The 24331-nt window shown below is 47.6% G+C and overlaps 1 protein-coding gene across 1 annotated transcript in view; it reads left to right on the top strand.

Moving 5' to 3' along the window:
- Positions 1–4090, top strand: part of LOC144818122 (betaine--homocysteine S-methyltransferase 1) — a 46550-nt gene extending 42460 nt beyond the window's left edge. The window contains exons 4-8 of the mRNA XM_078675208.1: positions 1024–1215; positions 1306–1453; positions 1927–2109; positions 3344–3572; positions 3813–4090. Coding sequence (XP_078531334.1) covers positions 1024–1215; positions 1306–1453; positions 1927–2109; positions 3344–3572; positions 3813–3987 — 927 coding nt within the window. The 3' untranslated portion in view covers positions 3988–4090. The remainder of the gene's footprint in view (positions 1–1023; positions 1216–1305; positions 1454–1926; positions 2110–3343; positions 3573–3812) is intronic.
- The last annotated feature ends 20241 nt before the right edge of the window (positions 4091–24331 follow it).

Genomic DNA, 24331 nt, shown 5'->3' with positions numbered 1-24331 from the left:
CTCATAGAACAGGACTTTGACACGGTTGAGGGTTGGTCTGTGGCTGGAGCCCTGTATCCAAGTCGCTCTGCCTCTCCTTGACGTGTTAAAATTTCAGTGAGCAGTTACCTGGGATGTCGAATGTCCGCTGGGGGGTGTGCAAGTTTACAGGAATAAGGATATCGATTTTGATTGGCCTTTTTTACTTGTCTGACGAGTGAGTTATGACTTGGGACGTTCCTTTTCATCCTCTGAAGCTGCATGATGGATGGTTTCCAGGCTTTTGGTCCAGTCCGTTACCATTTGGGAAAGTAAAATAGGCGGCACAGATGGCAAAACGATTTCCAAGCTATTTGACCTTTGCCCACCCCCATGTACGTGGCACCAATGTTGCAGACTTTAGCCTGGTATTAAAGCGGTGCACTGCTGTGACTAGCTACTTTGTAGTCATCAATTACATAGACCTTTTACTCCATGCTATAGTCCAGTTTAATGTAACTGTCACCGGAAGAAGTCGCTGCCCATTTCATGGAGAAACTATTAACACTACTCAACTTCCAGTTCAGGTCAAAGTGGAGAGTAAAAGGCATCCCTGCATCTACCAGTGTAGTGATGCTGCCTGAACCCATTAGGCATGTGTTGCGGAATGTGGCATGATTATTATTTTCCTTGACATACAGAGGGAGTAGAATCCTTCCTTGAGGTCACTGCCTCGCACCTACATAGCCACTGAATTGGGTGTGCTCCAAATTGCCCAATCTTATGAGTTACTCTATAGAAAATGTGTCCTGCCACAATCCGTTTAAAGCATTCACGTCCTTGCACAAATCGAAGCGTAATTTAGTAAATTGGGGGGGGGGGGGTTATTTATTGATGACTGTACAGTTGTCTGTACCAATGGACAGGAAGACTAACTATCCTAGAAGTGCACGATGTGGAAGATTACAACTGCCATCGATTTTCTCAGCTACACTCGTAGGCAGCGGCCTTCTCCCACCTCTTGGGAATAGGAGTGTAACCAGATCACCTTTGTTTTGTCTGCAGGGGCGGAAGGTGAACGAAGCGGCCTGTGACATTGCGAGAGAGGTGGCCGCTGAGGGCGATGCTCTAGTGGCCGGCGGGGTCAGCCAGACCCCCTCTTACCTCAGCAACAAGAGCGAGACGGAGGTGAAGGGCATCTTCCGACAGCAGCTGGGAGTCTTCACTTGTAAAAAAGTGGATTTCTTAATTGCAGAGGTAGACGAACGCTTTAAATTATCAAACTAGTAAAACCATGTCTTTAAATTTTGAGTTCGCTTAATACGCGGTTCTTCTTACCTCACTCAGTACTTTGAACACGTGGAAGAAGCCGCCTGGGCTGTCGAGGTCCTGAAGGAGTCGGGGCTGCCCGTTGCTGCTACCATGTGCATCGGTCCGGAGGGGGACATGAATGGGGTGTCGCCTGGCGAATGTGCAGTTAGACTAGTCAAGGCTGGTGAGTTTGATCTGCTTCTGCGTGGAGTTCCCCTCCTGAGCCCCTCCATTGCCTTTATGCAGTCTTGCCAGCCCTGGCTCTGAGCCTGCTCCCTTGAAGTGAAGATGAACACTAGTGTGTCTGGGTGGTTTTTTGTCTTCTCATTGAGCGCTTTGTATATTGGTATATGTGCTAATCCATACAAATGCCCTGGTTTAAAAAAAATCTGGATTTGGTATTTCGGCCTTATTTCTCAATCTAGCAAACTGCTGAATTAATGTGGCAAAATGAGGGGGGGGGGACTGGTGTGTTTTTTAATTTCATATTTTTGCACCAAACTCTTGCCCAGTGAAGTTTCTGTGTTGGTTTTGGAAGAACAGGTGTGGATTACACTTCCGTGTATCCCCTTAATCTGGCACAACCCCTTTCTATTTGAAGCAGTCCAGTTACATTGGTTTCATATTTACACGTATTGTCTGGCTTTGTTGTTTTAGGTGCAGCAATTGTCGGCGTGAATTGCCATTTTGACCCAACGTTTTCTCTGAAAACCATGAAACTCATGAAAGAGGGCCTGGAAGCCGCAAACCTCAAAGCACATCTGATGGTCCAACCACTCGCCTACCACACCCCCGACTGTGGCAAACAGGGATTCATTGATCTTCCAGAGTTTCCTTTTGGTAAGTTGTGATCAAATGCCAGGCAGAACACTTAGTGGAAAAACTAAATGGTTTTCTTGCATGCCAAATTGTTTACCTGATTATGTTGCTGAGCGTTTCCGAATTATAATTACAGCTATTGCTCTAGCGGGGTGTTTTGCTGCCTACAGTTCTACTTTATTTTAGCATATCACATTGCTTTGTAGCTATGATATGGAAGAATATGTGTAACATTTGTCTCCAGCCTTTGGCTGGACCCCAGGCTGCAATTGACAGTTGGCAATGCTAGCATGAGTAGGTTGTGATTTATAGGTACCAGGTTGCCATAAAGGATACAGTATACACTTTATGATCTGAGGATATGCTTGTTAAATGCTATATGTTGCCAGTATGACAAGGATTGGTGGGACGAATACCTAGGAAAATATGACTAGGGGTCTGCTGGATCATGGGTTATTTAAACTGCAAGACTGAGTGCACGAGGCTAGGATTGGCAGATTCGAATCCTAACCGACTGTAGAGGAAGGAGCTATTCCGCCTCAATGGGTTACACTTGCTCTGTGAAGATGCAGGTAAACACATTGCCAGAGCTTGCATGAAGTTGAGCCACATCAAATTCTTTAGATGTTGTATGACTGGTACATAAACACTGCAGCGTATTAATTCCATGACATTGGACTGTGATAGCAGGTCAATTGAGAGCTAGGACTTGGGTCTGAACACAATTCTCCTCGCGGAGCATGGCATTCCAAACTCTGCTCCCAACTGATGGAAGGAAAATGTAGGTTTTAAGTGCGAACCATGAGATTTAAACACAACATCCATCAGGATGGGGCTACAATTGTAAAATAGTCCCTTGTACAGTTCACTGCAAGCATTAGAGTGAAGGTGGAAGGATGCAGTCAAACAGCCAGTAGAATGAGATTAACACTTTGCTGAGCCAATGAGTGACCGTATCAAACAAAAGGATGGCCAAAGTAAGCCAGTGGTTGGAAGGGGTGAACCCAATGAGCGCACTGTACATTAAGTACTCAGTCGGACACCTCTGCTGTCAGACTCAGACCTAAAATGCCTGGGAGATTGTGTAGTGTTTTTATACATTAAGCATACTACAAAGCTGGATACTGCTTACTGAACCGGGCATAGGTACCATCTGATTAAGCAGTAAATCGTTGATATACCTGATTTAAAAACAAAATGTGATCATAATTCAGTAGCTTAACATTATGACCCTTGTGGGATCATTTTCTTGCAGCTTTGGAGCCAAGGATAGTCACCAGGTGGGATATTCAGAAGTATGCGAGGGACGCCTACAATCTTGGCATCCGGTACATCGGCGGTTGCTGCGGATTTGAACCTTACCACATCCGAGCAATAGCGGAGGAGCTTGCTCCAGAAAGAGGATTTTTGCCAATAGGATCTGAAAAACATGGTAGCTGGGGCAGTGGTCTGGACATGCACACGAAACCCTGGGTTAGAGCAAGGTACAGTGTGATTCTTTTTTCGCCCTTACTATGCCTCCAGTAGCGTAGCTTAAATGTCTTGTAGGCACACCTCATCCTTCCCTTAGCATTGATGGCACAGATACCTCATGCTTCCCTTTTCTTAGCATTGTTGGCATAGGGGTCTCGGTGGTATGGAGCTTTGCATATAATTGAATAGTCTTTCCCTGGAAGTTTGTTTTGGTGTGGCATTTATCTCTTGCGCTCTGTTTCTCCCCACAGAGCACGAAGGGATTACTGGGAGAAAATAGCCCCTGCATCTGGCAGACCATATTGTCCTTCAATGTCCATGCCTGATGCCTGGGGAGTGACCAAAGGAGCAGCTGAGCTGATGCAGCAGAAGGAGGCCACCACAGAGGACCAACTCAAGGAGCTGTTCGCAAAACAGAAACTGTGAAGTGTCTCACTTATCCTGTGAAGGTTCACACGTTCCACATGTTCCTTAATTGACTTTCCTGTTTGTTAGTAATTGAAAAAATAAAACATCTGAAATATCTGTCTTAAGGTGTTTACTTTTTTTATTAAAGTTCTCTTGATGCGACTTTCTGTGTAGTGATACCAGATCACCTCACAAACCATCTGGTGTACAGTACTGCTCTTGTCGTCCATCCCTACCCCATATAATAGTTCTGGCATGTAGCATCGTTCTTCACCCCTTAATATTCTTAAGTGGGCGATTCCACTGCAAGAAAATGATTGCTGTCAGTTGAAAATGTGGTGGGGCTTGTTTTCTCGACATACTTGGCACCTTCACTTGGAATGCAGTGTAATACTTCACATTGGCGACGAGTACTCCAAGCTGGAGGGGCAGCTGCAGCACCTTTATGCCTTGAGACCAAGGCTTTACTGTTCTCTTCAGAGGAGAACCAATTCCAGGAAACACGCAAAAGTACTGGTTTGTTTCTCCTTCGGAAATAGAACCTCGTGTGCCTCAACATTTCTTAAGCAGTTGTTAGTTCATATCCAATATGCCGCTTAAGAGCTGCTGTGCCAGCTTGTCATCTCTCCTGACAAGCTAATGATATGCACCGTAGTCTCGAGCTGATTGACGCAAAATCCATTTCCCTCCCCACACGCAAACAAGTAGCCTTGGTTTCCTCTATGATTGACTAGTGCAAGGCACAATACCTTGAGACCAACAAGACGACTCAAAGCTGCAAATAGTGCAGAATGCTGTGGCAAGACTCACCCTGGATATCCTTAAATGTCAGTTTCGAAAGGATTTCGAGAACTCCAATATCTGCCGGTGAAATGTGTTTAAGACACTGTCGTTCATGAAGCCCTGTACAGTCCTCTGATGGAATTAAAAACCATGTTTAAATGGTACATTCCAACAAGAGATCTTCGCTCGTCAAACCATAATTGGATTGTAGTCCCCAGTGTTTGTTTGCATGCTTGCTATTGGGGAACAATATGCACTTGAGAAACAGCTATATGTTGCACAATTCACCCACAGAGGGCAAGGAAAGGTATAACCAATCTGACCAAGATGTGGAAGGATGGGGATGAGCCACTGCAAATCTACTGTAAGAATTTTGTTAAACGTGATAAATGTTGTGAAAATCCTTTTACAATTTTTATTTGTTTTATGAAAGTTTGCGTGTGGTAGGGTTGTGGTTTTCATTTGCATTGACCTATGGGACCTGAATTCTGCCATTTGTGGGGATTGCTAGCTAATATTGAAGCGATTTCAGTTTTTTGGAGGAGACTTTGTTTCAGCATCATTGATTTTGTCTCCTGCTTACCAGTAAACCGACCTTCTTTCTGACTCTAAACCCCTTACATCCTTTACTCCTTTTGCTGCATTAAGATTCTCTTGCAAGCCTTTTGACCATTCTACAGCTTTTCAGCGATTCAACGTTCTGAAAGGCACTGGAGTAGTAGCCTGCTTTCATGGTGAGGTGATTATATATGGACAAGGTGGTAGCGAACCTAACAATTGAACTGTTTTACATAGATTGTCAGATGCTTGACTCGTTAAGAGAACGTAGAACTGTACAATGGAGTGCACTCCTTGCCTATCTGGGGCTTATATTTAAAGATGGAGTGGTTCCAAAAAGTGATTTAGTACACTTGGTGAAGAATGCCGCTCCTTTGTAGAAGGTTGTATCAAGTTATTTTATTGGACTTGCCGAATACTATTCAAGTTTGTAGGGGGTTTGACAAAATTCTTCACCCAATAACAATCAAACTGATTGTAGAGCCATTTACCAGGAAAAGTGAGCTTGCCAAAGCGCCTACCCTAGGGTGTTTTGATTTGAAAAGGAATAATAGTCTCGCTACGCTTGCCATTACTTGGGGCTACATTATCCCACACCATTGACAACCAGGAAAACTTTTATTGCTTCTCAATCTTCAGAAGGGCCTGGGAACGTGCTCTATAGTTAAAAGAGAAGCATTGTCTGATTAGTGGGCTATAATTTCAGGTTTTACCTGTGGGATTTACCTTTCTTACTGATCAGAAGCCCCTACTTCATGCTGCCTTTACTACCAAAGTTTCAATATGTATCTGCCACAGAATTAATAGGTGGCTGCTGGGTTTAGGAATGTAATTTCACCCTGGGGCATCTTCGTTGGGGGTAAGCAACCTAGCAGCTGCCTGTTTATCCTGCAGTAGTGCAATTAAAGTTGATCACAAGTGGTTTTGGAAGCTTCTGTGCAGGGTATGTTGGCGGTGGGGGGAGGGGTAGCGGCGTCGGGATTGAACAAGATGAATAGAATGGAACACTGATTACTTGGCCACCCCAGATGTACCGCCTCTGAGGCATTTTAGAGTTTTAAGCGAGGCTCTTAAAGCATTCTGCGAAGTAAAGGATGAGTTGTCCTGTAGGGCAAACTAACAGATCTGAAATTAGTAAACTCCCTTTTCCTATGTTACTTGGGGAGATTATAGCAGGATTGACCTACGAGGACCAGTTGTGAAGGAACCAACCATGGTAGTTATTGGTGTCCAGGGTTTGACTCTGGTTGTCAACCAGTACATGAGTGTTTTTGGTGCATTTAGTGTCCAGATTAAGATCACCAACAAAATTCCTTTAAGCCCAGTTGCCAGTTTCTCCACAGCTAGTGAGAAACTTAATTAGATATAGGATCTGTGAAGAGTGGCAGTGAAAGGAGGTTCTTTTTCGATTTTAACATTCCAATTGAAAATCCTATTCCGACAAATTTCCTTGTGGAAATCCAAAAGAATGCCTTCCTTGAGGAAGGGACGGATCATGGAGTGAAGTGCCCTTTTCTCGTTAAGAAATTCCTCCATGAATTGTCTATTCACCCTAAAACTGCCCTATATTACCCAATTGGTTGAGACAGTGAATCCTAAATTGTGACGTTGCAATATCCATAATAAGTTAGATATGTGGGCGTATTTCACAACCCCTCATTCGGTTTCATCTTTCCAATCTCCTAAAAAGGCACCTGGGTAACAAATTGGCACTTACTTGGTAGGACCGTAAATTGATTGGAAGCAAACCAGGAGAATTGCAATTGCCCATTTGGAGGAGGTGGTAATGAGATTGAATGGAAGTCAAGGATCAGTAAGTCTATCAAACCGAGAGCCATTGTTAGTTTTAAGATTTTGTATCACTTTGTATGTAATCCTGTAAGCCTTTCAGATCCTTTCCGCATGGGAGGTGGTAATGTTTCTTAATTTCATTCAGACATACTCCAGGTATTGTTTTAAAAAGGATTTTTTTTCTCTCTCGGAGGGGAGATGTGTTGTAAAGTACGAAGTTTTGTCCACTCCCCAACCCCCCCCTCAAAGTAGTTCTAGCTCTTACTTCCCCTTTTTGTTGCATTGGACTCTCCCACCATATACCCTACAATATTGATTCCTTTATGTCTGCGGAGAATGCCCTTGATCAATGCTGCTTGTTTCCTTGAATAAAGACATGGCACTCTACTTGGTGAGCAGTATAATACTTACAACAGTTTGTTTTCTTTCCAGGTCCAAAAATGAAATATTTCTAAAATCTTACTTGGTAGGGGAATGAACGAGTGAATTCTTAAAATGGGATGTTTTAATGGTCCTGTGGATGTTAAGTTTTTACCCTGTCAAGATAGCCACTGTAATGTTTGTTGCTGTTGTACATCAAACTCCGTTCTCTGTAGCATTACCAATGTTCTATGTATGATCCACAGTGATACAACTAACTTGAGTTTTCTTCAGACCGTACTCCAAAGTCTGCCTCAATCATGCTGCTACAGACTGAGGCCCTGATTACGATGCCGGTCGGACGAGCTTCCAGCTGGCATGTCTGGATGGAAACTGGCAGACTAGTAGTCAGTGGTTCCATTTCACTAATTGGTATGCTACTGCCCAGGTAGTGGTCGGAAACATCAGTTTTTCTACTGCGGCAGCCAGTAAAGGTCAAACCTCCATGCACTGTGCCAGGTACCATGTGGTGGCTGGCACGTGGGGGTATGTTTGGGGGGGGGGGGGGGCAACCTGCAGTGCCCCTTGTGCCTCATAGTGGAGGAATGGGGGGCCCTGCTAGGGGACACCCAAAGTCTGTTTCCAATAGCCTTTCAATGATGGTTGGAATGCCATTGAAAGCCTATCCGAATTGTTGAACAGTCCCTCAGCATGCTGCCTCCAACTTCTGCGCATCTTAATGAGGCAGGTGGAATGCAGTACCAGATGTCAGTCGGACCGCAACCGACAGGCTATCAAGGATCTGACTGATATGAGGTCCTAGGTTTCACTAGCTACTGCTTTCTGATTAACCATCAATGAAAACCATAACCTGCAAAGCCAGTGGGTGAAATTAGGAAGCCCATAGTACATTTAACATTCCGTTCCTAGCATAGACTTCAAGTAGACTATGGTTCCCACAGACCAGCTTTGTTGCTTTAAAAAAATCGATTCAGTGTCTAACGATTTTGTCACTTTTAGGTGGTGACATTTAGTGTACTAAATAGTGCTGTGAGAAGTGGGCATGGTATGTGATGTCCACCAATGTAGTGGGCACCTTGCACCAGTCCAGACAACCCTTATGGTGATAGAGGTCTTAGACAACCTTATAAAGCTCTGCAAGTGGTAGATTTGGAGAGCAGCCTTCAGGCTTAGTCCAGAAGGAGTGTAAACTCGCTTGTTTTACCAGAATGCAATCTTATAGATTAAGTGGAACAGCACCACCCCAAGTATTTATAAAACTGTGTATTTATTATATAATGCTCTCTAATACGTTCAAATATCTCCTACATGGAGATACACAATGCACTTTACTTTAGCAAAGATGCACAGTAAATAGCACCAAATACAGAGGGTGGGGGGGAAGAGAGACCAAACCATATATTAAGTGATTCGAAACACCACTTGAGTCAAGACCGTGTTGAGGACTTAGAACTGCTGAGACCCCAAGCAACCATCTGAGGTGAGTAAATAGGGACCCCACGGAGGGCGTGTGCAGTGTGGAAACATGACTGCGTGCTCTGCAACTATGTGCAAGTTGCGGTTGGATTCTTTTTTGATGAAGGACCCTTCCTAATGGACTCTGGGAAAAAACCCCTTGGAAGACAGAAGGTTGGAGAGCCACTCCACCCGTGTATACCCCTATACCCAAGTTACCTACACCAGGGAAGCTGGGTGCATATATGTGAAGTGGTGTCGGAAACCACCGTCCAACCCAATGGAGGACTTCAGGAAAGTGCTGCTGGAAGAGTACAAAGTGTCCGTGGTGGGAATCCAAACGTGGGTTCTTGAAGAGGAGTACCTGAAAGCAGAGGAGACCGTGTCTAGGCCACTTAGGAGTGACCAGGAGACTTGGAAGACGAATGCTCTGTCAGATGCTTCAGGGGAGGGGATTACCTTGACTATGCAGCTGTGAGGTCAAGTCGATGCTGAGGAAGACCAGGACTCGGGTACTGTGAAGGATGTAGAGTGCTGAGGAGTTAGTGTCTGGCAGGAGCACCAACAAGCCTTGGCAAAGGTAAGCCACATAGTAATTGAAGGAGCAACATTGGGACAAGCAAGGTCCAGGGGACTTGCCAGAGTCAGGGCATGCCTGAGCAATTGGAAGCCCAAAAGTAAAAGTGACCCACAGGCGCTGGTGTCGCAAGAGGATCTCCAGCAGATCACCAAAAGATGCAGGACGCAATGGTGTGGCTGAAGGTTCTGGTCAATTGGAGGTGCTTCAGGTTGGGGCTACTTGGAGCCTGGAGATCTTTCAGAGAAGCCAACAAGCCTTTACAACTGTAAGTTGGATGCAGTGCACAGGTGTTCAGTTATTGCAACTCCCACAAGGGATACTGGCCTCAATTTGGTGAGAGGGCAGTCCTCTGGAGCTGTGGAAAAGACTAAGTCGGTGTCCAACGTACCCAGACTAGAACTGCAGTAGTGGCTGAGCTGACTCTTATCCCACGACTAATCTAGGGACCTTCAGCCCTTAAGTAGACTAGGGAAAGGGTTGGGAAGATACAGGAGAGGGTACTCCCATGTCCTTAGTACTGTTTTGCACCAGCGTGACGATCAACGTTTCCCAGTACTGATTTGAACTTGACTATGCACAGGGACACAGTGTGCCCCTCATGCAGACTTTCTGATACTGCCGGTCCCAATAACCTAAATCTTGTCTGGGAGGTGGTTGCATCTCCCTGTGACATGATGCCAATTCCACCTTCCTCTGCTTGAGCTTGGCTCAGCAGCAGGAGGGCAGAAATGTGTGTGATCTGCAGCAACCATTTTGCGCTGTCGGTCTCAAACACTGGTACTAGGAACACACAGCCTAACCGAGGGCTATTCCAGTGCTTGGAATCCTACCACCCACACAGTTTACAGTGAGGGGGGTATGATTCCAACATGTTTGATACTACACATGATAGGATTTGTTGCAGCAGTTTTCGAGATGCTCATTGCTTGATTATGCAGTCCTCTCTATATAGTATATGGCTGCTTCACTGGCAACCCAGGAGAATGGACTCTGTAGGCTGCAGGGAGGTACTGCTCGTGCAGAGGCATCATCTCACTTAAAACCTATAAGGCAGGCCATGGCAATCCTGAAGGCAGGGTGCTTGGTTCTAAGTGCAGTGACCCTTCATATTTTTTTTGCAGAGTTTTTATATAGTGCGAACTAGACCTGAACCGAATCTGGTATAAGAGCGATTTACATAGCACCAGTTACGTTACATGAGGACGGACACACATTCCTTTTAGGCACGGGGAGATTAAGTGATTTGCCCAGAATCACAGGAGGTATTGGCGTCGTTACCGAGACTCGAACCCAGATCCCGAGGTCTGAGGTCGAGCGCCCTAGCGTTAGGCCAACTCCTCTCCCCTTAAGTGGTGCAAGAACCAACTTACACAGGCTGCAATGGCAGGCCTGTAAAACCATTTTGCATGGGTGGCATAATGCATGCTTTTGCCCATGGCAGACCTCTGGGGTACCGATCCTGTGGGCAGCTTGGTACCATATACTAGGGACTGATAAGGGTACCCAAGTATCCAATCTGGATTGTACTGAAGTACGACACAATAATTCAGGGAGAAAGATTGACTGGGATCCTGCTAATCAGGACCCCAGGCTGACTAGCAAACGTACAGCTTGGCACCAGGCAAAAAGTGGGGGTAACCATAGAAGTAGATCCTACTTTCCTTCCAGTGCTAAATAGCATAAGCTAGAACTAAAGTTAGCCATTTTATGCCAGTTGGGTGTCTTCAATCTCATGCACTGTACAATCTGTTTGCTTGACAAATGATACATTGTGGCTTGTTCTGAGCGGTTCTCGGAACACAAGTTTTTACCCCTGTTTTTGGGGTACAGTCCTCTGTATTGAATTTGAGTATACTTTATTTGACTTCAACATGTAATTTAAGTTCTATGGAAGGAAGAAAGCTGCTTCTAATGCATGCTATGGTCTGATTAATCTTTCATTTGGAAAAGGAGAGCACATTTTGTCATAAGATGACCAAGAAGTTTAAAGTACTTTGGAGGGGATTTGGCTGAGGGTAGCTAAAAGATCTCTGGGGAGACTAGGAAACATTGTAAGCTGGGAAGCTTATGCATGCTCCAGGAAAGGACTACAGAATGAGAGAGACCAGGGGAATCACCAGTCCGTGCATAGCTTGACACATGCTGTTTGTTAAAGACCAGTGTTGCTGCAGGTATGACTTGAACACCAAAAGGAAACATCCACGAAAAGTACTTCTGGTGTCCAAGCAATCTCTTTAGGCACCCTTTCTCTGCCCACTAGATGTAAAGATCATGACATCCAAGCAGTCCACCTTGACACGCCCCTAAGATGAAACTTCTGTTAGCTGTTAAAGTAATTGGTTCCCCCCTTCCCCCTAGTATTTCTTTTTCTTCATTCTGAACCGGTCGTATGATAGAAGCACGCATGGTTAAACCACACGTTCCTCTACCATGCAACCCAAACCACGAATGAGTCTTAACCATGCATTCCTTTTCCACAATTTTTTGGTACAGGCATCCATACTAATATAAAGAGCCCAAACTTTTGAGGCGGGTAATCTCAGTAACCACAGCACCAATCACAACACCCCATACAGTGTTGGAAAGGGCAGTTGCAGCAGAAGGACATAGGCTATGCAGACTGCCACCATATTTTTATTTTTATTTTTTTGTGCAGTTTTATATAGTGCGAACTTGACCCGAACTGAATCCGGTATCAGAGCGCTTTACATAGCACCAGTTACGTTACATGAGGACACACATTCATTTTTGTTTGGCACGGGGAGATTAAGTAATCCCCAGGTCTGAGGTCGAGCGCCTTAGCTGTTAGGCCAACTCCTCTATACATTTAAAAGGTAAAAGAACCGTGCCAGCAAAGTAGTCCCTTGTGGGCATGTGTGTTGTGGGCTGGGGGTGCAACTAATGCTGGGGGCGTGTGGTACGGCCATCACATCGTGGGTGTGTGCTGGGGGTGTGACAAATGCTGGGGGCGTGTCTGCCCTTCATGCCATGTGAGTCGTACATAGAAACGCCAATTACGTTGCTGCGCAGCATCAAGGGGCACGCTGGGGGGCTATGTTCCGCCCTTCATGCCATGTGGGTCGTACATTAATCAGAAGATAGTCTGCTGTGGCCGTGTGCTGGGGGTGTGACAAACTTGTTCACCTGGAGGCCTGGTAAGTAACGTTACTGCAGCCTCTCCTGCGCTGTTACTGAACTCTCTCATTCAACTAAATTAAACACGCCTGCTACCGTCAACCAGGGCTCTAGCCGGGCTCAGGCGGCGGATCAGTACACTAATTACTTGCGCCTGATAATATCAACCAGGGCTGCAGCTGGGCCTCAAGCGGGGGAAACATGTGCCTGCTAATATCAAATAGGCCTGCATCTGGGCCTCAAGCGGGGGAACATGCAAATGAGCGTGTCTGCGGAGACAATTACTGCAGCCTCTCCTACTCTGTCACTCAACTATCATTAAACTGATTTACCCGCGGCTGAACTCTCTTTCAACGACATTACACGCGCCTGCTAACATCAACCAGGGCTGTAGCCGGGCTCAGCCGGCGGATCACTACACCAATTACATGCGCCTGCTAACATCAACCAGGGCTGCAGCTGGGCCTTCTCCGTCCTATTCTAATGAAACAAAAAATGTTGTCTACCGCGAGATTTTAAAATAAATAGCCCTTGCCAAATACACACATTCTATTTCATACCCAGACAATGTCGGGATGGGCTGCTAGTGAATGATAAAGTGGTATGTGTGGCCTCCCCCGCACTGTCCCTTAAACTACCCCTTCCACTGTCCTAAAACCTATGCCAATCCCCCCTGCCCTAAAAACTACTCACCAGCCTCACTTACCTCACCATGGCGTTGCCCTGCTTCTGTCTTCCAGCAGCTAGACCGCGCACTGCCTTAACCATGCATGTGTGGTTACAGCAAGCGTGGCAAGCTTGTGTAATAACGTGTGGTTCAGACCACGGTGTACTGACTGTTTCTGAACCACCCAGGATAGTAATTGCTGTTGGATGGTGGAGTATTGTGGTGATGCTGGTTATTCTGTAGTAGGGGATCTCTGTGTATAGTCATAATCTAGTGAATAGTCCCGCTCATGTGCGTGGACCCCGGCAATCAAAAATAATCTCTTCAATTGTCAAAAAATTGCAGAACTGCAAAGACACTTAAGCGAGAATTTAAAGACAAATAATGCAGCCTATCCACAGGCTACACTGTCCAGTACTTCAACTAGAAATTCCACCAAAAAACACACAAATAGCACAGCCTGCCCAGTTTTCTCCATAGAAAAACTTGCCTCTACCAGAAAAAGCCTCTGGAATGATAGAGGAAGGCATGGACCGACAAGCCCCATAGGCTGCCATTATGTGGCTTAAATAGGATACTGTGCCTTTAAGAGAACTTTCCAGAACTTCTCCCAGAATGCACAGCAGGTCCCTCTTACTTTCAGTTCTTTTTTCCGGCTCCTGCTAACAGGACCCTGGTGCATTGAGCTCTCCCTTTTTCAAGGGTTTATTGGAATTGTGTGCACTTTTTGCTTTAAAAGTGTTCTCAGTTGATATACTTGGTGTTTCTCTTCTCTCCTGTGTATTTGTTCAGGCTTTTTAGGGCTCTAAAATGCCTGCTCTATTCGACAAGTGCCCAGCCCAGCATGTGGAAGAAAGGCCAAGTCTGATCCACACAACGTCTGCATACTCTGCCTCCCTGAAGCACATGTCCCTGAAGACTGTGACATCTGCCAGACCTTTACAACAAGGACCCTGAGGGACAGGCTGAAGATTAGGCTTCAGGGCCTGGAGGAGAGACGACTGCAGGCTGCAGGTGGGTCTGGGCAGGCTGGGAAGGCTCCCTCTGCTGAGGCCTCTGGGGGGCTCCCCAGAGGCAGGAAGTCCAGCAAACCGTCCCGGTCTCCGTCGACGTCGATTGCATCGACGACGACGTCGAGAGGGATGACGAAGGTGTGTTTATCTCCACGGGGCTCCGGGTCGAGACAGCGTGGAAGATCGATGTCGAAAGGCCTGGGTAGGCCGCCGTCTAGGTCACCGCTGACGGCGTCTTCGTCGTCGTCCGCGTCGCCATAGATGTCGAAGAAGGACTGGCAGGCATAGGCGCTCGCCGTTGAAGCGACGCCGTCGAGCAGACGGTCGGCGTCGAGGAAATCCTCGACGTCGAGGACTGCGAAGAAGCGTTCGGCAAGGAGAAGTCGACGCTCATCGTCGAACTGACCGTTCGTCGCGGTGGCGGCGTACGGCGTCGAGGAAGAAACCCTCGACGTCGAGGAGACTGCGTTCGACGCCGGAGTCGCGGGGTAGACGTTCGATGCCGGAAAGCGATGCTCGACGTCGAGAAGGAAGAGATTGGCGTCTCTGAGACTTTCCTCCTCTCCTAAGTGGCGCAGAAGGAGTTCTGGCGCCAGAAGTCATGCTGGGTCTGGTGAAGGACGCCGGAGGCGGCACTCACATACTGGAGGGGCTGGTTTGCAGTCCCCTCCCCCGAAGAAGTCACGGGGCTCTGTGTGCTCGGTGGTTTATACACCACCTTGGCCTAAGTCGCCTCTACCTAAAGAGGATCCTCCCGTCAATCCTCCGCTACCACCACTTCCTCCAGCGGGACAACCACCGCCACCGGTACCTTCTCATGGGCCCGCTCGGTCGGAGATACCTCCTGTCCTTCCGCCGAGGTCGGTGTCCCTACCTCCGCTCCCTACACCGCCTAAGGGGACCCCAAAACCTACACTTCAGGATAGGCCACGGAAGACGGCTCCACGGAAACCTACGGAGCGTCCACGTGGGAGATCGCGTTCACGTTCCAGGAGGAGGGAACGATCGCGCAACAGGTCGTCCACACGGTCGAGACAGCGCCACAGGATGCACAGGTCTCGTTCACAGACAAGGTCCTCAGGGACCAGGGACTATTCTCCGACTTTGTCGGGCTCACCGGAAACAAGGGTTTCACCAATTGATGATCTGGTGTCCTTCCATGATGTCCTTTTACGAGGTGCAGCAAAATTGGGCATTTCGTTGACGGTGCCCGCGCCCAAGACATTGGTGATCTTTGAGACGCTGCACCAGAAACATCTGTCTCGGCCATTGCTACCGCTGGTACCTGAAAGATCCGTCCATGGACCTTTTTCTCACCCCGGCGGTGACTAAGGCGGCCCCCTCGAGACTACAGAAAAAATAATGGGCTCCTGACTCTGATCCGGCTTTTCTAAGGGTGGAACCCCCTCCTGACTCTGATTGTGACGGCAGCTCGTAAACAGCATGCCACCACTCTGTCATCCACAGTTCTGCCAGATAAGGAATCTAGGTGGCTGGATTCGTCTGGGAGAAAGGTTTGTGGGACGTCGGCGACTTCCATGAAGGCTGCGAGTGCCACGGCCTTGTTGAGGCGGTATGACATGGCCCTCTGGGAATCCCTGCAGCAGTTTGTGGAACATCTGCCGCGTGATAAGAGAGAAGATTTCCAAGAGGTGTTGAATGAGGGGATGTTGCTGGCGAATCAGGTCATCAGTGCCGCAGCCGACTCTTCCCTGCTGGCGGCGCATGGTTTCTGCCATGGGATTAACCAGCGAAGACACGCCTGGCTCCACCTCACGTTGCTAAAACCTGACGCACAACAAAGGGTTGCCAATCTACCATTCTCTGGCGAAACCCTATTTGGAAAACATGAGGATGACGAAATGGCCCGCATGAAGGCGGAGGCCGAAACGCTCACGGCTGTGGGTTTGAAAAAACCCAAGGAGAACAAGTCGTACCGCCCGTTCCAGAAACGGTTCAGTGGACAGGGCAGAGGGCGTGGCCAGTCTCCAGGACAGCAGCAGCAACAGCAGCAGTTCCGAAGACCGTTCCAGAAGCGCCAGAAAGGCAGAGGCAGCCACCAGTCGGCAACAGCGACTAAAGGCCTGGCCGGGTCTAGGCCCTGAGCGCTTACTTCCCCTACATCCGTTACCCACTCCGGTGGGGGGAAGCGTTCAATTTTTTCTGGCAGAGTGGAGAAAAATTACTCAGGACAAGTGGGTGCTGAATATTGTTTGCAATGGATACAGTCTTCGGTTCACCAGCCCGCCTCCATCAATCCCTCCGGTCAGCTCGCAGTTTCAGTTGCACGAGCTCCAGGCGGAGGCCGATACCCTGTTAAGGAAAAGGGCGATAGAAGACGTACCTCTGTCTCAAAGAGGAAGAGGTCTGTACTCCCGGTTCTTCCTGGTTCGCAAAAAGGACAAGAACGAGTTCAGGCCCATTCTGGATTTGCGACAGGCAAACCAGTGGATTTGCAGAGAAAAGTTTAGCATGCTATTGTTGCATCAGATTTATCCTCCGCTGCAACGGGGAGACTGGCTGTGTGCCATAGACCTACAGGATGCGTACTTCCATGTGCCCATTGCACACCAACACAGGAAGTTCCTGCGATTCCAAGTCGGTGCCAATCATTATCAATACGCAGTACTGCCATTCGGACTGAAGTCGGCGCCAAGAACATTCTCGAAGTGCATGGCGGTGGTAGCAGCACACCTGAGAAAGAACAAGGTGTTAGTCTACCCGTACCTGGACGATGGGTGGATCAAGGCCTCCTTCTCGGAAGCACAAGCACACTTCCAGAAGACGTGCGTTCTCTTGAACAAGCTGGGGTTGCACATCAACATGTCCAAGTCTGTCCCGACTTCGGTCCAGTGCATACAGTACTTGGGAGCCTCCATCAATACGCTGTCAGCAAGCGTGTCTCCTTCGGAGGAGCGACGATTATCACTCCTTCGGAAGTCTCAGGCTCTAATGACCACTCCATCTACGACAGTGAGGACGGTGTCTTCTCTACTGGGATCGATGGCCTCGTGTATCTTCCTAACGCCACACGCACGACTGCACATGAGACCATTGCAAGAGTGCTTGGAGGACCAGTGGGATCAGAGGAAAGGATCTTGGGACGACAAGATACGACTGTCTCTGCATGCTCTTCAGTCTCTGAAGTGGTGGTGTTCAGCGGAGAACCTCCTCAGAGGGGTTCCCTTCCACAAGGACATTCCCAAGCAGACTATAGTGACGGATGCGTCTCTCCAGGGCTGGGGGGGGCGCACTCCGGAGACCTACAGATTCAGGGGACGTGGTCCCCGACGGAGTCCACGTACCACATCAATTTCCTGGAACTCAGAGCTGTTCACTTGGCACTGAAGGCCTTTCATCCGTCCTTTCAGACCAGCTCTCTGCTTGTACAGACGGACAATACGACCACGATGTATTACCTCAACAAGCAGGGGGGTTCGAGATCGCGCACTCTGTCGCAGGCGATCTGGCATTGGCTTCTGGCCCGAGGACTGACGATAACGGCTACCCATCTGCCAGGTGTGCAGAATGTTCAGGCGGACGCACTGAGCAGACTGATTCAGGACAACGACGAATGGGTCATAAAAGATGAAGTACTAGGAGAGGTCTTCGCAAGGTGGGGAACTCCAGACGTAGATCGGTTCGCCACCGCCGAAAACAGCAAATGCCAAGACTTCGCCTCCAGGTACTACCAGCAGGGGACGCTGGGGAATGCGCTATGGATCAACTGGTCAAACAGCTTTCTGTACGCTTTTCCACCCATTCCCCTGATTCCGGCGGTGCTCATCAAGTTGTCCCAGTCCAGGACGCGGATGATCCTGATTGCCCTGGAATGGCCCAGACAGTGGTGGTTCACGGACCTGCTTCACCGGTCTCTCCTTCCTCACATACGGCTGCCATGCAGGCCGGACCTTCTCACGAAGTTCGGGGGACAGATGTTGCACCCCAACCTCTCGTCTTTGAGTTTGGCGGCATGGCTGCTGAGATAGTACAATATGGCCATTTGAATCTGCCCGAAGATTGTATGGACATACTGAAGGAATCTAAGCGACCTTCCACTCTGACTTCGTATGCTTACAAGTGGAAGAGGTTCTGTATCTGGTGCAAGTCCAAGAACTATGATCCGACGACGTGCAAGGAAGATGTCATCCTTCCTTACGTGCTACATTTGGCGCAGTCTGGCCTTAATGTCCATTCCATTAAGGTTCATCTCGCTGCATTGACTTCCTACAGATGCCCTTCACAGACTTCCTTCTTTCAGATCCCGGTGATCAAAGATTTTCTGGAAGGCTTGAAGAAAGTGTTCCCTCCTGTCAGGCTTCCTTCGCCTTCATGGGAATTGAATGTAGTGCTGTCCAGATTGATGAAGGAGCCTTTTGAACCTATTCATTAGGCTTCGTTGCAGCACCTGTCCTGGAAGGCGGCGTTCCTCGTGGCCATTACATCGGCCCGCAGGGTGAGTGAAATTCAGGCGTTGTGTTGCCAAGAACCTTATACTGTATTTCATGCTGCTAAGGTTGTTATGCGTACTCACCCTAAATTTCTTCCCAAGGTTATTTCTGATTGAATGTGGAGGAGTGTGGCTCAATGGTTAGAGCGGCAGACCCTGATGCAGAGTTCTGGCCAGGGACCAGGGTTCGATTCCCGCCTCGGCGGGTTCTCGGGCTCAATTTCCTCGGACCTGTTAATTCTCGCCTCGGTGCCTTTTCTAATCACGGGCCCCACGCTGCAACTCTGGGCAATAGCTTGCTTAGCCTCCACACCGGCCCGAACAGCGCTAAGGATGCCTGGCTAAACCCTGGGAGTGCCCAGGAGTAGACACTTCACAGGGAAAGCCAGGAGGGGTTCCACAGCGGTATGTGTATCAGCGCCAGGAAGCCGCATAGGCGACGCCGCAAGGTGGCCGTCTGGTGACAGTGCGCTCTATAAGTACCATGACATTTACATTCCACCAGGGGCAAAGCTGCCACGAAAGCTTTGTTCCGTAATGTTCCAATTGCAGAAATCTGCAAGGTGGCCACTTGGAAGTCGGTCCATACCTTTGCTAAGCATTACTGCCTGGACACTGATGCAGGGGCAGACGCTCAGGTTGGGCAGGCTTTGCTGCGAAATTTGTTCGCACGGTAGTGGTGTTATTTCTCTTCTCTCCACCGCCGCTTTGGTGTGGGGATGGGCTTGCCATTCTATTCACTAGATTATGACTATACACAGAGATCCCCTACTACAGAAGGAGTAGTTTCTGTCCTGTAACTCCAGTTCTGTAGTAGGGGTATCTCTGTTATAGTAATAAGCGCCCTCCCGCCTCCCCGGTGGAGAGAGATATTCATGTACGGAATGCTACAGGTCTGGCGTTTTACGCCTTCAAAAAGAACTGAAAGTAAGAGGGACCTGCTGTGCATTCTGGGATACTGGGAGAAGTTCTGGAAAGTTCTCTTAAAGGCACAGTATCCTATTTAAGCCACATAATGGCAGCATATGGGGCTTGGCTGTCCATGCCTTCCTCTCTATCCTTCCAGAGGCTTTTTCTGGTAGAGGCAAGTTTCTCTATGGAGGAAACTGGGCAGGCTGTGCTATTTGTGTGTTTTTTGGTGGAATTTCTAGTTGAAGTACTGGACAGTGTAGCCTGTGGATATAGGCTGCATTATTTGTCTTTAAATTCTCTCTTAAGTGTCTTTGCAGTTCTCTTAAATTGTCAAAAAACTGCAGATTATTTTTGATTGCCGGGGTCCACACACATGAGCGGGACTATTCACTAGATTATGACTATAACAGAGATACCCCTACTACAGAACTGGAGTTACAGGACAGAAACTACTCCATCTTCACCATGTAATGCTATCACAAACCCCAAAGATGGTTTTTGGATTCATACTAATAAATCCTTAGCACAGTCCTGGTAGTGTGGCAAATAGCAGTCTGGCTTTACTAAACAGGTGTTAAGCATTTCTGAGTACCAACATCTATAAGTAATTGACAACTCAAAAGGAATCAGACACCAGTTTATAAAAATAAAGCAGATTTGAATCTTAGTTTAAACCCCAAAACTAATTGAATAGCCTGCAGATAGTTGAAGTAATACATTTTAGTAGCAATTTAAATTCTGTGCACAATACAGTGAAGCTTAATCATTGTCAATGTGGAACAATCACTAGTGTCATTCTGTCACTTGCAGTTCGAGTTGCATGGTAAAGGTGATGCAGGACTAAGCCACAAGTAGTTTACATATTACCTGGCTTGTGGAGCAATGTTGTACTGGCTGTCTCTGGTGCTAAACGGGAGCTGCAGGAATGCTGCTTTTACTGCTGGAATAGTGCTGCAGGGGAAAAAATTCAAAAACACAACTGAGCCGCTGATTCTGCTGTCTGAAGTTCCCTTCACAGCGTTGAATGCAGGGGTTTGTTGCCGGACCAACAAGCTTTGGTACCCGCAAGTGTAGCAGAGTAACTTTGATGTACAGTGGTCCTGGGGAACGTGGCAGCTGCCTGTAACTTTGCGGAAGGCAGGACTACAGTTCCCACAATGCACTACACAATCTGGATTTGGGCAATTCCCTCAGAGCGTTGGCAGCCAGTGATTCTTCGGATCCAATGTTTTTACCTGCATTTATTCCAGGGTAGTCTGAGGGTGCGTCAGGCTTCCACAGGGGTCCCTCTGTCTGGGGAGCTGCGATCGGCTAGGAAGAGTTGCGATCAGCCAGTTCCAGGAGTGTTGCCACAGGGACAGTATTCCTCTATTGCTTTGTGCAAGTCCTATTGTCGCAAGAATGGTTCCCTGATTGTTTCCTCTTGGATGCAGGTTCAGAACTGTGATTCTGATGTCTGGGTTATCCCTTAAATCCTAGTTTTAGTTCTATTGGGGGTCTGGGTGCTATTAACCCCAGCAGCTAATCTGCCCCCCCCAGATGACCACATCTGGGGGTGTAGGTCCCCTTTTCTACCCAACCCCCTATTTCTACCACATTCAAAGATTGCAGAAGTCTTTCAAGGCTGTACAGACCAGGCACCCCACTGTAGAGGTGTTTCTACCCTTCTTGGGCTGTACTCCTAAATATTTTAAATTTCCCAACTGTTTCAGTACAAATGTGCCTGGGGTGTAGGGATACATTCTGGGTGCCTATCAGGTGGTGTAGTCTTTGAAGCTCACTGCTGATGGGCACTTTAGTAGCCAGCCTGGGAGGGAGGAGGCATAGCCTCCTTCCTGCCCAAACCTTTGAACCTGACTTCCAGTAGTGATCACACCACCTGACCGGTCAGAATCCTTTCTTGGTGGTATCAGGTGCGGGCCTGGCAGACCGAGCACAGGAAAGCTGAGGCAACCAGGTGGGTAACCTCTAAGGTAACCACCTCAGTGCATGGCACATTGCTCCTGACATGAAATTTGTCATGGGTGAGAAAGCAAGTTTAATCCCAAACACATGACCCATTTAGGCAGTATCTTAATGTAGCTGGCTACCGCTGGTTTGCCTGGGTGCCAACCATGTTATCCTATGGTCCATATATCACTTAGTGTCCTTTAATGGCAATTGGCACTATAGGGCCATAAGCTTGTGCTTACATGCTAACACCTTTAATATAAAGCACCTTGCCTCTTGGTCTTTAGGAGGTCTTCCGTAGGGGTGACTGATATATACCAGAGAGAGTGCATGGACTTTGCCACACATGGTTAGGGCAGGGTCTAGTTCGAGCAATTTGCACTATTCCTGCAGTCTGCAAATGCAGGCCTGCTGTCAGTTTACTGGGGTCACTCGGGGTGGCACAAACAGTGCTGCAAGCCCTTAGGAGTCTATTTCCCACTAATGCCCTGGGTACCATATAATAGGGAGTGGAATAGGGAAAAGCCCTTGTCAATTGGGGATGCCAATTTACATGAGTTCTAGGGAGATACAGGGGCAGTAGGCTCCAGTGCAGTTTCAGAGTACTAACCATCTGCATTGGAGCAACAAGTGGGGGCTGGGGAGGGTGTAACTATCCAAATGAGCAACATCCTACATAGATCTGCTCCAGGTACCTCATGCTCCCTTGGATCTTCTGCCTAGGCTAGCAAAGAATCCTTGAGGTACCCATATGGAGGATCCCCTATATTCCAGCACAGCCATTATCCCCAGTTGGACCATTAACTGTCCTGCTAATATTGCATCCTCATCTAAACGGTGGTCTCAAATATTGCTCCTTCCTCATTAGTCTGGTTTGTTCTCATACTACCACATCACTAGCTTGCTCAACAACTTCATCACCTACAGACTGCATCACCTTCCATGAGTTGCACCTAAAGAATGCAGCGATGCTCAACGTAAAGGTGGAAGTGACTCCGTCCAAAGTGTAATTATGGAGATCTTGCAGCCTTGATCAAAGGGCCCCGATACTCTGCTTTACGGAACTTGCAGAGAAGTTGCTGTACCCACCCAGAATGAGTGGTCCTAAAATGCATCTGATCAGGGTATAGTACAGTTACACTAAAACCTAAACCAAACTGTGAAGCTCAATTTTCCTGAAGATGCTTGCATCTGAGACTTCAATGCTGCCTGATGAAGCAAACCGGTTGATGCAGCAGGCCAAAACTGTGGTGGAATTGCAGCAATGGTTTTCATGGCCGTTAGGGCCACAGCCCTACAAGGGTGGCCTAACCGAGCCCTATGAGAACCCTTGGCCACTTTTGCATAGGAGCTCCTAACAGTGGAGATGTAATTTCATGGAAATAGTAAAAGTGGGACATCTAGTATCTCATTCAGTGATCAATGCTTCTATTGATTTTGTGGATATATCAATTACTGAATTGTTCCACTTTGTCGCCTCCCTCCCTCAGATGTCCTTGAGCTCAGCAATTGACTTCTTGGAAGCCTAACACACCTTTATGAATATATCCTCCATGGGGCTGGTCCTCTTCAGTTCTCATACAGATGAGATGCAAAGGGTGAGGAATAAGGCTGCAACTCTGAAAGCATCCTTACTCCAATGTTGTATCTTTTGAGTTAGACAGCGTGGCTCCTGTGGTCGTCAAAACTGTGATGTGAATCAACACAGGATTGTATGACTATTCTCAAGGAAACAAAACTACCATCTACAAGAAAATCATATGCTTTCAAATAGAAAATGTTTGACCTGGTGCCATTTGAAATCATGACCCAGTATCCTGTGAAGAGGATGTAGTTGTATCTTCTTGTGTTCTTAGTCCTTTAAGAGAAGCATTCCAGCTCCTACGTTCTAGCATTGTCATGCTGAATGACACAGGTGTATTCCTGACCAGTTAGTTCTCTGCTGGCTGGAGAGTGATCACCAATGCAGTATCTTCTGTGCTTGAAATAAAGTGTATCCTTATACACCCCATTGGATTGAATACAACAGATGACGACGATTGACCAGCAGCGCACAGAATACCCACAATATCTGCGTTGGTGGAAGAACCCGTGCGTGATACTCAAAACGACAACAACCTTCACAGTAAGAGATTTGTCGGCGGTACTGGCTATGTGTGTACCGGTCTGAGGGAGAAGTGTTAAATAGTAATAATATTGGAATTACGGGGCCCAGTGGTTGACTTTTGACTGTTGGCAGGGCGTGGAGCCGTTGACGAGGGAGCAAGCGCTGCCGCGTGGAGTAGCTGGAGATCCATGACTGATTCCTTTTGGAATCATGTAAAGGATCTAGAGGCGAAGGCTATTGCTTCCACATCAGAGTTAAGAATTTGTGCAAGTACAGCTCCCACACCTACAGCTCTGGCATCCACGGTAAGAATGGACATTAACTTAGTATCAAACGGGGTTAACACTTTCGCTTCACATATCTCATTTTTGATTCTTTCAAAAGCCTTTTGTTGTTCTTCAGACAATACATATTTACTGCCTCTGCTACGTAGTTTCTTAATTTGCTCAGTCTTTTCTGCAAAGTTCTTGACAAATTTGGAGTAGTATTCTATGAGACCGAGGAAGGACCTCAGCTTGTCCTTATCTATGGGTGCTGGGGGCTTTTCTTGTAGCTTCCAACAGATCCCTGTTAGGTTTGA

This window comes from Lissotriton helveticus, chromosome 2_1 (genome assembly GCF_964261635.1).
Source record: "Lissotriton helveticus chromosome 2_1, aLisHel1.1, whole genome shotgun sequence".
Classification (NCBI taxonomy): Eukaryota; Metazoa; Chordata; class Amphibia; order Caudata; family Salamandridae; genus Lissotriton; species Lissotriton helveticus.
Note: the sequence above shows the minus strand (reverse complement) of the source record. Positions and strands in the feature narration are given on the sequence as shown.